This window comes from Setaria italica, chromosome VIII, assembly GCF_000263155.2.
Source record: "Setaria italica strain Yugu1 chromosome VIII, Setaria_italica_v2.0, whole genome shotgun sequence".
NCBI classification, from domain to species: Eukaryota; Viridiplantae; Streptophyta; class Magnoliopsida; order Poales; family Poaceae; genus Setaria; species Setaria italica.
The window spans coordinates 24038142-24052512 of NC_028457.1; the positions used below are offsets into that span (position 1 = coordinate 24038142).

Genomic DNA, 14371 nt, shown 5'->3' on the forward strand with positions numbered 1-14371 from the left:
CTGATCGGACGGACGATGCTGCGAGCTGGTGGATCCGACGGTTAACGGGCGACGTGGCTACATCCTCTGCCCGATGATTCGTTCTTTAAAGATAAGGAGCTGTTTCCGTTCAACTCTATGGGATGTTCTTAAGGGGAAAAAACTACTCCTAGGCCATTTTCGGGCCAGTAAGGCCCTCAAGCAAATAAAACTAGTAGGCCCACATAAGCCCATCCCAAATTTAGGAAAATAGGAGCGGCCTGCTGCAGCACATCGGCTCTTACTGTAAAGCAGGCCGGCCTTATATTTGAAATACTTGTAGTTTGATGTTTTCTGATCCATTTGAAGGATTAAAGGATTGCTTCGTTCTACAGAGTCCGAACTCCGAAATGGTTGAGACAGCGACGCCACGTCACGTTCTGAACGACAAAGTATGCCACGGCGCCTCTTCCTTGGGAAGAACAGAGCAGCAGGGGCAGCACGTCGCTTGCGCAGTATCTACACTGTTCGAGCAAGCAAGCGCGCCACCGCATACATGGACGAGAAGACGCAGAGAATCGCGCCATCAGCTAGCTAGGAAACCCTCGACGTCCAAGGACTCCGACCGATGACGACGCGCTGAACGAGGGCGGCACGATCACGGCGAGGACAAGTTGAACGACCTCTCCTGCACGCGCAGCAGCTCGGCGGCGTCATCGGCACCCCAGGGATCTCCGGCTCCAAGCGCTGACGATGACGGGGGCGGCGCCGCCGCCGTTCGCCTCGGCACGACGAAGCTCGGGTGCACCGCGTGCTTGGCGGCACGCGCGGCCTCAGCCTGCTGCGGCGTCTGCGGCGGCGCGGGGGCGGCCGCCGCCGGCTGCTGGCAGCGCCGGAACACCGCGGCGAGCGCGAACTGCTCGCCCACCCCGGCGCACGCCGTGGCCCTGCCCGCGGCTGCCACCCGCGCCATCACGTGCTGCAGGTTCTTGCTCAGCCTGGCCCTCGCCGCGCCGCCGCCGCCGCCGCAGTACCGGGCGCGGCCCGCGAAGTTGGTGCGCGTGCTCTCGCCGCGCAGCGCGTGGGCCGCCTCGTCGTAGGCGCGCGCCGCCTCCTCGGCGGTGTCGAACGTGCCGAGCCAAAGGCGGACGCGCTGCGCCGAGTCCTTGATCTCCGCGACCCACCGCCCCAATGGCCGCTGCCGCACGCCGACGAAGCGGCGCCCGCGGCAAGCCGTCGCTGCCCTGCCGCCGCTCTCCTGCTGAACGCGGACTAAAGCGTTGCAAGTAATGAAGGGAGGCAAGCGTTGTCATTAATTAAGCACAGGAAACCAGGGCAAACGCGTAGCCAAAATCACTTTATTTGCGTAAATCATCTAAACGCCTCAATGTTTTTCTAAATTTTTTTAAAACTATCACATTGTCCGGATAATGAATAGCTGGAGTTTTAAAATTTTTGAAACTTATTTGATTATATCATTTAAATGAATTTCTGCGTGGTTACGAAAGTAATTCCAAATTAAACTATGCGTACTTTCCAATAGTATCCTTAAAAATTATAAAAAATACATTTATGTTCACACATTTCACTTTATCCCATATCTTATAGTTTCTGGGGGAAAACATTTGTTTGCTTGGGATAATTCATCCTTCTATTTCTAAATTACCATAAAATAATTGCAATAATTGTAAATTTTGTCAGAAAAAAGTATATAATTTTGCATGTTGACATATTTTTGTCACATAATTATTACATAAAAAACTCAAATAATTTTAACAAGGTAGTAGTATGTTCACAAATTGGTAGATCCCTCGCATAGTTATGTGATAATATAAAAGATTTGTGTAATTGTGAACAATATATACTGCCACTTTATCGGATGGAGTAATCACAAATACAAAAATTGTAGATATCATTGGTTTCTACAACTTTCTTGTTTACAACTTTTTCATGTGAAATCATTTACTATCTCAAAATATTATTTGAAGTTGTCATATTTTGAAATTCAAATTTTGAATTGTTCAAACAAAGTCGGATAGAGAGATAACCAAACAAAAAATTGCAGATCTCATTGGTTTCTACAACTTTATTTTTGATGGATTTTTCATTTGAAATCATGTACTTTCTTATAATATTGTTTGAAGTTTTCACATTTTGAAATTAAAATTTTGAATTATTGAAACAAAATCGGATAGAGAAATGGCTAAAACAAAAGTTGTAGATATCGATGATTTCTAAAACTTTGTACTCCCTCCATCCCAAATTGTAAGTCATTCCAAGAATCTTGGAGAGTCAAAATATATCAAGTTTGACCAAATTTATATGATAATATAATAACATTTATGATGTCAACTAAATATCATTATACTCTTCATCAATTATATTTTCATAATATACCTATTTGATGTCATAAATCTTTATAATTTTCTCTATAATTTTGATCAAACTTGAAATGCTTTGACTCTCCAAGATTCTTGGAATGACTTACAATTTGAGATGGAGGGAGTATTAGACAATTTTTCCATTCGAATTCATTTATAGTTGATAAATTAATGACAATAATAACTATGAACTTTACTAGAAATTGAAAATAAAAGTACCACAAGACAGCAATGGGCCTAAACCTCAAAATGAACCCGTTACTATGCTTAGCCCATAATTCATGACCATCGATTCAAGATCCAAAGACCTTCGTTGCGCCCATGAAGTATGAAAAGGACTTCCCTGCCGAAACCCTAGCCCTCTCCCCGCAGCCGCGCTGGGCCGCTTGCCCCGCACCGCTCGCAAAAGCTGCGCCGCACAGCCGCACTCACGGCCTCCCGCACGCCAGGCCGCAGCGGCACAGCCTCCCTTGGCTTCCGCTCGACCGCTCCCAGCCTCCCACGCCTCGCGCCCAGCGGACGGACTTGCTTTGTTATAGTTTATTGCTTACGGCAAATCTGTTGCTGTTCCTCTTGCCGTGACCATATTAAATACATCAGTGTGCAAAACATGTTGACAAGTACAAAGCATTGTTTTTTTGTTCGAGGTATTAAACTCGGATTTTGACAAGTACAAAACACGTTGGATATTATACGATCAATTGGTATAATCAGCAAAGTTAATGTACATAACTGGGTTGGCAAAACAGAGGCGGCAAGAGACATTATACAATACAAATCAATACCCTATCCGCACACAAATAACGAAAACGTTACAAAACACACAAGACGAGCTGCTAGTGTATATTCCTATGTGGTCTGAAGACTGAACATCACATTGTTGCATGGCTAGCTTAACATGAAAACCGCTTCACAAAATTCAGAACTCGGGTCTGCAGTCTGCACACGCAGCTCAGTCACTGATAACGTTCAGCGCGAACTTGGACAGTAGATTTGGAATCCCAGATATGACCGAACCATAAACCTGCAAATGGGGGATTGATAGGACAGATGTTAAGAGGAACCTCCTGGGCCCTTGACTCCAAAATCTCAGAACCCAAACATACCTGAGCGTTGTTATGAATCTGGGACAGAGGCACGACCAGCAGCTTCATGTTCCTGGGCACGATGATAACGGCCGCGTCCAATAATAACGGCCTGCGTAAATCACGACTCCACGTTTTCCCCTCCCCGTGTTACGTGACTATTCATCTCCCTTCCTAATACCCTTGCTAATCTAATCGGGTGGGAGAACAGACGATAGTCGCAGCCGCCAGGCGCCGGTTAGGGTTTCGGGCTTCGCCACCGCCCGCCTCTCGCAGCCGTCGTGTGCAGCGTCGTCTCGGTCTCCTTCCACCACTACCTCCCAGATGAGAGCACCACTGGCCTAACTCCTGCGTTTGGTCCCTGCTTCTGCCTACGTTCCCAATACAAGCAACCTCCGGCACTCCCTCCCCGGCACCCGGCCATGAGCCATCCGTACACAACACACGGCCCTTTTTCTTTTTGATGATGTAAACTAGATCTGCAGGATGCCAACATTAAAATGAAAAATAAAGTGTCAGCCAGTTGGTTTCTATTCTGCTGGTTATTGTCCATGACATCCTTCTCCTCTGGATGAATTAACCTTCAAATTCCTTGATGTGAGTGTGATACACTAGCACTTAGTACAAGTAAACCAGGAAATTGAGCAATTAGCAAGCAACTGTTAAATGTAGCTGATTGATAATCATGATTGTGGAAGCACTACCGGAAACAGGAAGGTTGCTGAGTGCCTGAGGCACTCGGCAAAGGCCGAAAAACTCTCGGCAAAGAGTTCGCCGAGTGTAACACTCGGCGAACGGTACTCGGCGAACTTCCCTACGGCAAACGGTGGAGTTGCCGAGTGTCGAACATCGAGCACTCGGCAAATGATTTGCCGAGTGTCAAAAAGCACTCGGCAAACATTTTCGGAAAAAATAAAAAAAAAACAAAAACAGCCGCCGGCCGTCGGCCACGGCCGCGGCCACCACGCCGCCACCGGCCGCCACGCCCGCTGCCGCCACGCCTGCTGCCGCTCGCTGCTGCCGCCCGCCGCTGCCGCCCGCCACCACGCGCCAAATCCGAAGGGGAGAGAGGTGGGGGCCACCAGATCCGTGCCGGAGGGGAAGAAGGGGGTGCGGATCCGGCCGGAGGGGAGGGAGCTGGGGAAGGAGAGGCCGGATCCGGAGGGGAAGAAGGGGGCGGGGGCGGGCGGGGCCGGGGACCGGGCGCCGGGGGCCGGGGGCGCCGGTCGTCGGGCGGCGGGGCGGGGGACGCTGGGCGGCGGGCCGGGGGGCGCCGGGCGCCGGGGCCGGGGGCGGGGGGAGAGAGGAAGAGGTGAGGGAGTAGTAGTGGCGGAGGAGATCGAGGGGGCTGGGTGCGGTGCAGGGATAAGGTTCGGTTGGGAAAAACAAAAGGTCGCCGAGTGTCCTAGGGTGACACTCGGTGAACGGTTGTTTGCCGAGTGTCTAACCTAGGACACTCGGCAAAGATATTTTTAAAAAAATTAAAAAATATCTAACAGTTTTAAAAAATTGTCAAAAATTTAAATGAAATAATATATATTCTCTATTGACTATACAAAAAGTTTTGTAGTCAAATCAAAACTCGACCGTCATTTTGACTCCAAATCTTATGCAATCCTTCTCAACGTTACTATTCTTCTTCTGAAATGCTTCGGTTTGTAAACATCGTACGTGACGAAATGTGCAAAACATTCTCAATTTTTTTCCACAGCCTCCACCTATGATATCATCACATCATGACAAATCTCATGATTTTCAGACTTTGCTTGTTTTTTTTATAATTTAAAAATACCACTGCCACACGTTCGTGGTCGTGTTTCCTGAACAAGATGTTCAAAATTTCTTCTCATTTCATGGTTCAGGTCTCAAATTGGGCCGAATAACATGAATATCATTTTTCTACTCATTTTTTTCCATATTTTGAATCACTTGCAGTTCAAATTTGACTTATACTAAAAATTTCCTTGAAATGCAATTAATTAAATAAATATAGCAAATAAATCCAAAAATATACCAAATTTTAACATGGAGTACCACATGTTGTATGTGGGGAGTAGAAAAAATTTCAAGGTGAGAAGAGGAATTTTTTTTTGCCGAGTGTCAAAAAAAACACTCGGCAAACCCCCTCTTTGCCGAGTGTTTTTTTTGACACTCGGCAAAGAGGGTGGTTTGCCGAGTGTTTTTTATTTGACACTCAGCAAAGCCCCAATTTGTCGAGTGTTTTTTTTTGCCGAGTGTTTTTGGCTTGGCACTCGGCAAAGAGCTTGTTTGCCGAGTGTCCGAAAAAAACACTCGGCAAAAAAAAAAACACTCAGCAAAGTTTCCGGTAGTGAAGTATGTAAATGTACCATTGCTTCCAAATTTGAAGTACACTGATTATTAATATGATCAAATTCAAATAGGTCAAAGCTACTGCAGAGAATGTGGATGAAGCAGTTAGAGAGCTTCCTGATCCCAACGTGGTAAGGTACATCTATTTTTTTGCTTACTATTTTCCAAAAGCATATGCCAGCGACTGACTATTCAGAAGCTTGCTCGGTATAATCCTATAAATATACGGTAGCTTGCTATTTTGGATGTCCAGTTAATGCTCTATATTAAAATGCAAGTTCTGCTAACAAAGAGACAACTATAAGTATGAGATGGGGCAGCTTGAGAAGAGAAGGTAAAGGTCAGCACACAATTGAACTATACAGATGGTCTCAGCACATTATAAAATAGAAACCATAACCACAATGTTTAATTTAAATTAATGTGAATATTTTAGATGCCTGCTTTGTTTAGACAGTTCTTTGTGGTATTTGCAGACACCAGAGGACCTGTGGGCAACTTACTCTAAACCTGTTTCTCCAAAACCTCACAAACGATACAACTCTTCTTGGATAGCGATACAAAAGGTATGCTATAGACAGTTCTTTGTTAAGGTTATGATGCAAGTAGCACTCAACCAATAGCGATGAGTCAAACTGCTTTAGGATTATTTTCCATTATGCTTAAGGTATTGGACAGACGAAAGTCCAAAGCTGGATGACAATCTGCACACATATTTGCAATGGTTCAGTTCAACCTTTTTCAAATTGTAATATCTTCCATACTTAAGTTGGACAATCTGCACATATATTTGCAATGGTTCAGTTCAATCTTTTTCAAATTGTAATTTCTTCCATAACTAAGCTTGTGTAGTATGAATACCATCTCATTACAGATGTGCACAATGGTGCTTGCTCTTGCATACAATCTTTGCCATATCATGAACTTGCAATATTCTTTTGTGATGTTTAACATATTAAGAGTATGTAGAAAATATTCAATGCACAAAATGCTTGATTTTTTTTGTAACTTGGTATTCATCAGATTGGTTTATGCATGCCAAAAATATAAAATACATGTTACAATTTCAGTTCCATTGTAGCATATTATAACTTCTGGTGGTATTTCAGATTACAAAATCTGGGGAGAAGATTGGTTTAAAGCACTTCAAGCCTGTAAAACCTTTGTCAGTCTTGTACAATTCAAAATATTTATTTAGTAATGATGACAGTTGGTCAGTCTTGTGATTTTTCTTATGTCATGTTTGAGTCATGTATGTTCTAGCTAGAATCTATGATTTGCATCATCTGAATACAATGCCTGGGCCTCATGTTCCTTGGTCTTGTTTATGAATTTTTCTTTGTTTTAAGAATGGTTACAATACCAATCTTTGATTTTATCTCCAGTGTACACCTGGTGGAGTTGCAAGGCAGTGGTGAATTATTTGCAATGAAGGCAATGGACAAATCAGTGATGTTGAACCGCAACAAGGTAATTTCTTAAACTAAATTTTGACATTATGTTCTGTCTTCTGTGTCCTTTATCCTTTTACACACTGACTACTGCAAGTAGTAATTGAACGAATCGTTTTATGTCTATATGGTTGGGTGGATGTGCATACCTCCTGCTGCGGGAAGGGAGGGGTAGTGTTTCAAGCTAGTAAACTAAAAGAATGAAGGGGGAATTTTGATGGTAAAACTTTACTACTGTGATGGTAGCACAAATCTTCCAAGAGTGTAAAACATTAATTTATTTAGGAAGTTTGTGTAGTATTTATCAAGATATTTGTGGATACCGGAGGCAAGAGGGCAATTCTAAACATCCATATCAAGTCTGTTCATTCTATATGGATTATTAAGCTGCATTTCATTTCTGCAACCTGCAGGTTCATCGAGTTTGTATCGAAAGAGAAATATACTCACTGTTGGATCATCCGTTTCTCCCAATATTATATACTTCATTCCAGGTCAGTTCTATGAGTTATGTGGCTGTGTCTTATCTTAGCCATTTTAAAGATTCTAAATAAAGAAAAAGGTACTTATGAGTACTTTGCTTCCTGTGATTTATCCTAGTCGAGTTGTTACTCTTGGAAAAATGTATTAACATCCTCTTATATTTCTTATGTAAATGTCATATTTCTGAAGCAGTAGCTGGGACAATAGCAATGATTTTCAGCTGTTTGGTTGCTTGCAATGTTTTTTTAACAGAAGTGAAACTGCCGTTAAGTTGTCATTTTGGATTAGATTGTCATGTCGTATCATCACAAATTATTTTCTGTTTTGGGATCATGATGTCTCCTGTGTCTGACTGTACCACATTGTTAGTGATGACTCCTACTATCAACTGTTTGATTGGACTGTTCCCTATCCTTTTAGCCTAATCAACCCCATGCTCTTCAGTAGGTGTATGGGCTCCTTTTCTCAAAGTAAATAATTATTGTACACTATCTTCATTAGTCTCATCCAGGACAGGACTTTTGCAAATGGCTGGTTAGCCTCTTTCAATTTTCACCTTCAATATCAATGCTCCCCAAAGAACGGTTCACGATTGCTTTTTGGTTGTTGATCATGATGGTGCCTTTGTTCTGGTAGCTATACTTTTCTCGAAGTTTTTAAACTAAGGGACCATCGGCTCCATTTATAGGTGATCATGCCTACTCAAGAACTTGCTCAGACTCTGAACAATAAAGTTGCATGTGTGCTTGTTCCTGTAAGCCACGAATAGATTTATGAACTAATGAACACTTCGATTTACAAATGAATAAATGATGGTAGGCATGTTCCTGTCTATGTACCTTTGCGCTTAGCTGTATCTGTTTCCCAGGTCGGAATACATATTGACTGTGTTCCTTTTGTGGTCTAACAGCCATCAGAGTACAACACATACTATGACATAGAGGCTGTTTATGATTGCTTGAAAAAGGAGTATGGGATAGAAGAAGATTTAATCCTGTATGGGCAATCAGTTGGAAGTGGACCAACATTGCATTTGGCCTCACGTTTGGAAAAGTTAAGAGGGGTTGTCGCCTTCACAGCGGTATACTCTCTGGCATACGGGTTCTCCATCCAGTGAAAGTGACACTTTGGTTCGATATCTTCAAGGCAAGTCTGGACCATAATTTGATAATTTCCCTTCTGTTCCAGAACAGTGCTTACTTTGTCATCCTAATCTGTTAATTTTATAATTTCCCTTCTGTTCCAGAACAGTGCTTACTTCATCATCCTAATCTGGTTAACTGTCGTGTGTTTACAGAACATCGACAAAATAAAGCAGGTCGACTGCCCTGTGTTAGTCATATATGTGAGTAGGCCTTTAATCTTGTTTTGCTTAATCTGAAGTCTTCTGAACCTTTTCCTTTGTGATCTCTATTTCTCTAATCATATTTTTTTGTTAGTCACTGTGTGACAGTGTTAGTATCTGTATTACAAATGTTGATATTCCTTTTATACAATTTTATGATTCCGCTCCTTTTAAAAACAAGAATTGCATCTTTGCACTCTCTGAAAATAATGAAGATGTGCAATTATAAACATTTTACGACGGCCCAATGTAGTAACTCTTGAATAAATTTTCCTTGAATAATGGATATGTTGCTTTGATAAAGGGATAGTGAATCTGTTGCTTTGGAAAAGGAAAAAGAATATGTTGCTTTGACTAACCTCAACAAATTGTTGTAAATTTCTAGCTTAGATTATTGCCATTTATGAGTGAGCAATCTCTTACTGTGCTTGGTGACATGCACACTTACATTCCATGGTTCTTTTATTAGGAAATCACCATCATTATGTTTCCTAGCTCTACTAATGATAGCGTGCAACCAGTTATACAGTTATGACCAAATAGGACACATTTTCTTTTGTCAAATGGTCTATACCCTGAAGCTCAATATTCAATTCTATCAAATTTGGAATCATCTCTGTATTCATTGCAAATTATTGTTGCTGCAGGGTACATTCCATTAAGCACAGCAACTGATAGCAAAACACATTGCCATTGCTGTAAGGGAAAAATTGATCATATAGTCTTTTGATGGATAATTTTACTTTGAATGAATCAGCAAAATTGCGAACCCATTAGCTTTTAATTTATGATTCCAAATTGCTTACTTTTGAAATGGTTCAGTCCATGTTGCTATTGCCAAAATATAATTTCAGTTTACCAAATGCATATACCAATGTTACCGATTTTTTCAGGAGCAAGATTGAGTTCGAGTGGAGTGCACAAGTGATGGGACAGTCAATGTCAATCCAACCTTTGCTGCAAGTGTTAGACATAGTTCATTACATTGTGATGTGTTCAAACTAGCTAGTGTGTGTCGGATACCTTATGTGTTTCAGCTGTGCGTGTGTTATCGACTAAGTTTGACATTGGATGGTTTCATTAATGATTTGTACAAGCAAAGCATATTTTGGATTAATGTATTTCTAAATGCTTCTTTCATCATATATTGTTTGGCATGCAATTATTGTTTGAAGCAAACAAAGCGTTGCAATATGGACTATCGACATAATAATTTGATGTTGCAATATATGATATAGCAACACACAAACGGTATTGCAAAAAATATCATACCAACGGAATAGTGGGTGTGGCAATAGAGTCTCCAAACTGTAGCAACACAATAGTAAGCGTGGCAATAGAGGGTCTAAGAATAGCAACTAATATTGATTGTGGCAATAGAGAGTCAACCTCTAGCAACCAAACATTTATCGTGGCAATAGATGAATGCACCTATAGCAACCACAATATTTAATGTGGCAATAGAGAGGCGACCTCTAGCAACCAAATATTTATCGTGGCAATAGAGGGTTCCACCTATAGCAACCACCGAGATAGCGTGGTAAAAGAGGGTCCATCTATTGCAATGCTATTGATGTGTTGCAATAAGGTCTATTGCAACACCCATTGTCGTTGCTACTGCACCTATTGCCACACTTTGGGCATGTGGCAATAGGTATTTCTAGCAACACCGGATGTGTTGCAATAATAACTATTGCAACACCCATGATGGTTGCTTATACTATGGCTTGCAACACTACATGGTGTTGCAACAACACTCCTTTATGTTGCAATAGGGGAAAACCTATTGCAACAACTAAATGAGTCATTGGGCAAATTTTAGCCCACGGTTACAATTGCAATGCCTGCCAACAAAATTTTTCTGTTGCAATTTTGTCTATTGCAACCATTTTTTGTATATTGCAACACTTTTAGACCATTGCATCAGGGGTAAAACCTTGTAGTGTGAGTCATGCCTAGCGAAGTGTGCAAGAGGGTTTGCCTGTTTGGACCTCAGAACTAGGGTGAGTCCGGTGTGCCAAACGACGTCGAGTTGGAGGACACATGGCACCATTGCGAATCTTGCATCGAGACGAAGCGAAGTCGTGAAGGCGTCCGGTTCGTTCGATACCCAAAAAAAGTTGGGCAGTTTTACCCCTAGAGGGATTTAGGTTGTATGCTTCATTTAAGTGTATTTTGGACATTTGCCAACGTCTATATATTAGGAGTGGCTGTTGCAGCTAACGTCTCTGGGGGCATCTCTTTGCGGGGGACATCTAATTTTTGTGGGTGAGATCCTTTGGTAGGGGATAGAGGGAGAGAGATGAGAGACTCTTGAAGCTTTTTGCCATCCAAGCTTTGAGTAGTGCTAGGAGTGGCTTGTAAACTTACATGGTGGCATAATACAAAATTCAATTACATGCTCAATTGCTTCTCCACCACAAGATCTGAAATTTCTTATTTTCGGTATTTTCGGAGTATTTTTGGGAGATTTTTTGTTCTTCGTGTTTGGCTCCAAATTCCATGAGATTCGTTGGGGGCTTTTGTTGCTAGGAACATTATGAGCAACTTTGGTACGATCCCCCTCAAATACCTCACAAATTATAATGTGAATTTTAAGTTTTTCCTAAACTGTGCTTTTTAAAAGATGTTTGGTTTTCTTCAAAATCCGCTACGGGTTCTTAAGCTTTTCGAGATCTTTTTCCTTGGATATACTAGCCTTTGAGAAGATGATTCTATGGATCAAGTCTCATATCGATCCGTGGTGTTTTGAAGGACTAATTTTGGTTTAAAGTTAGGTGAGTTCTTATGTTCTTCTCTAGACGCCCAGAACAGCTCGTGCTCGCTCGAGCGCAACAGCCACGCGCGGCAGGCAGGAGCTCGTGCGCAGCAAGCGACATGAGGATGGAGGATGTGGACTTCCTAGGATGGCGTGAGCATGGCGGCTCGCGGGATAGCAGTGTGAGGCGACATACGCTGCAGCGCTGTCACGGATGCAACCGCACGAGCGGCTGCAGCTAGATTTTTTTTCCTAAAAAATATCTTTAATGGCGGGTTACATAAGCCCTCGCCAATATAGAGTGTATTTGTGATGGTGGACCGACATCCGTCAACGGTGATTTGTGCTGACATGAAGCATCTCGTGCTTCCTCGAGCGCAACAGCCACGCGAGGCAGGTCGGAGCTCGTCCGTGGCAAGCGGCAGCGCGTGCGCACGTTAGGCCCAACTGCTGTCGCCTAGCAGACTGCGCTGGCCAGCGTAGCACCTGGCGCCTGGCCTGCAGCAGCGAGGGGTCTTATATGGCTTCCACAAGTTGTACGAGGGATATAACTATAAAGCCCAATAGAGCCCAACAGCAGCCCATAGAACGCAGCAGTGCGTATGCGAAAGCATGCCGCCAATCGTCAGCATGTGGGTCGTTCGCTCACGTTAGTCATGCATGGTGATTTGATTCTTTTTTTTTTAAGATTTCGTTTTTCTCCTATGATACTAGTAACAATAGATTCAACATTTCTATCAAACTGAGTCAACATTTCAAAGAACTGGTTTAACAATTTGGAAAAGTAATTCAACATTTTAAAAAAATGTTGAACTGGTACATTAAAAATGTTGAATTGACATGTTAAGAATGTTGAACTAGCATATTGAAATATTGAAGTGTTGAAATAAAAAGTTTTAAATAACATATTGGAACTCATTTTATTGCATTAATTCCAAACAACATAGTGGTTTAAATAGGTTAATATTTTAAGAGAAAATCGTATTTGAAGTTCGAAACTCAAAGAGATTCTCTTCCTCTTCCTCCAACCTAGTGCCGACATCTGTCCATCCTACCCTCCACCCACGGGCTCCCAAACCAGATGCGCACATGAACCCATACACGATCTTAACGGTTGCATGAATCTCCAACAATGGAAGCCAAGTAAAGTAACAGGGATGGAAGTGGTACGGATATTATCTGTCCGTTCGTTCGACCGAAGGGGTTCCGACACTCAAATGGTAGGTTTGTATCTAAATCGGAACATTCAATATCCATACCGTATCCGAATCCAGATACTCAAAGTTGCATTGCTAAGATCCGAATAGAATGAATATCAATATTCGACACATCTTGACACTAATCGTATCAGAATTCGATCCGAGAAAAAAATAACTATCTGTATTTGTATGCGTATATATCCGTTTTCATCCCTACTAAGTAAAATTTTTTCTGAAAGCCACATAAATTTCCAACGCAGCACAGCACCGCAAGCCCAAGCCAGCCGAGCAAGGCAGCGGCTAGACTTGCACAGCTTGGTCCAGTTGCACCTAGCTCAGTAGGCCACGGCTCTGAGAAAGGCCCAGCGTGTAACATCCCAAAATTTAAAACATTTAAAAAATAGGACTTGTTAAAATTTTCTTCTTTTCTCCCTAATAATTAAAATTATTTCAATATATGTTCACATTATGCATGAACATCAAATGATTGTGCAAATGAGTGCTGTAGAACTTAGAAGTAATCCAAAGCTCTATTCAAATTTCAACCTAGTTCAAATTTAAACTTAAACCACATCAAAACCTATTCAAACAAATAATAAGCCAATCAAACCCTTAACGGGCCACGAATCCCCATTTTCACTTTCTTCAGCTTAGTCGGCCCGTCCACCTCCTCCTTTCCCTCCCTCCTCCGCACGGCCTAAGCAGGCCAAAGGCATGCAAACCTTGCGGCCCAGCCCAGCCCGAAAAGACGATGTTGTTGTCTTCCTACTCCCTCCCTTCCTCTTCTCCCTTGCGCCGTCTGTGCATCCCTTTCCCCCCTTCTCCCTCAACACCGCTGCCCAAATGCGCCTCCACCAGCCGCCTTTCCGCCCTGATCCATGCGCGCTGTCACACCCGGTTTTTAAAACAAAATCAAGTATTAACTATATGTATGCTAGGATCAAGTTTCATACATATAGTGACATCATAATTGAATAACAGCAACAATATCACGTAAAAAGATACAAAAAGACTTACAAGACTAGCAGAGACACGCAGCATAAACTCTGGAAACGAAGGCTCCAAACTTTAGAGGCACTCGATTGGGGGTTGCATACGCCTAGAACTCAGCATCATCTTCATAGAAACTTCACACCTTCTTCTTCTCAGCAGCAGTAAGCAAGGGTGAGTACACTTATGGTTGGTACTCAGCAAGGCCATAGGAACTAACCAGAATTAATGATTTAAGTCCATCTTCAAGTTTAATTAATCATGTGAGGGTCCAAGCCGCTCCTAACCGTGAGCACGACTGATATATCAATTTACACTATGTAGAGGTTGTACACTTTACCCACAACTCATGGTCTCCCGTGTCGCCCGGGTTTGCAAAGCCCTTAAACA

The 14371-nt window shown here is 42.5% G+C and overlaps 1 protein-coding gene across 1 annotated transcript; it reads right to left on the bottom strand.

Annotated features, from left to right (window-relative positions):
* Window positions 1-616: 616 nt before the first annotated feature.
* Window positions 617-3493, bottom strand: LOC101781048 (dehydration-responsive element-binding protein 2B). The gene is made up of 3 exons (XM_014805638.1): window positions 3446-3493; window positions 3307-3363; window positions 617-1216 (listed from the first exon to the last, which is right to left on the bottom strand). The coding sequence occupies exons 1-3, from the start codon at window positions 3491-3493 to the stop codon at window positions 617-619; spliced, it is 705 nt and encodes a 234-aa protein (XP_014661124.1).
* Window positions 3494-14371: the final 10878 nt, after the last annotated feature.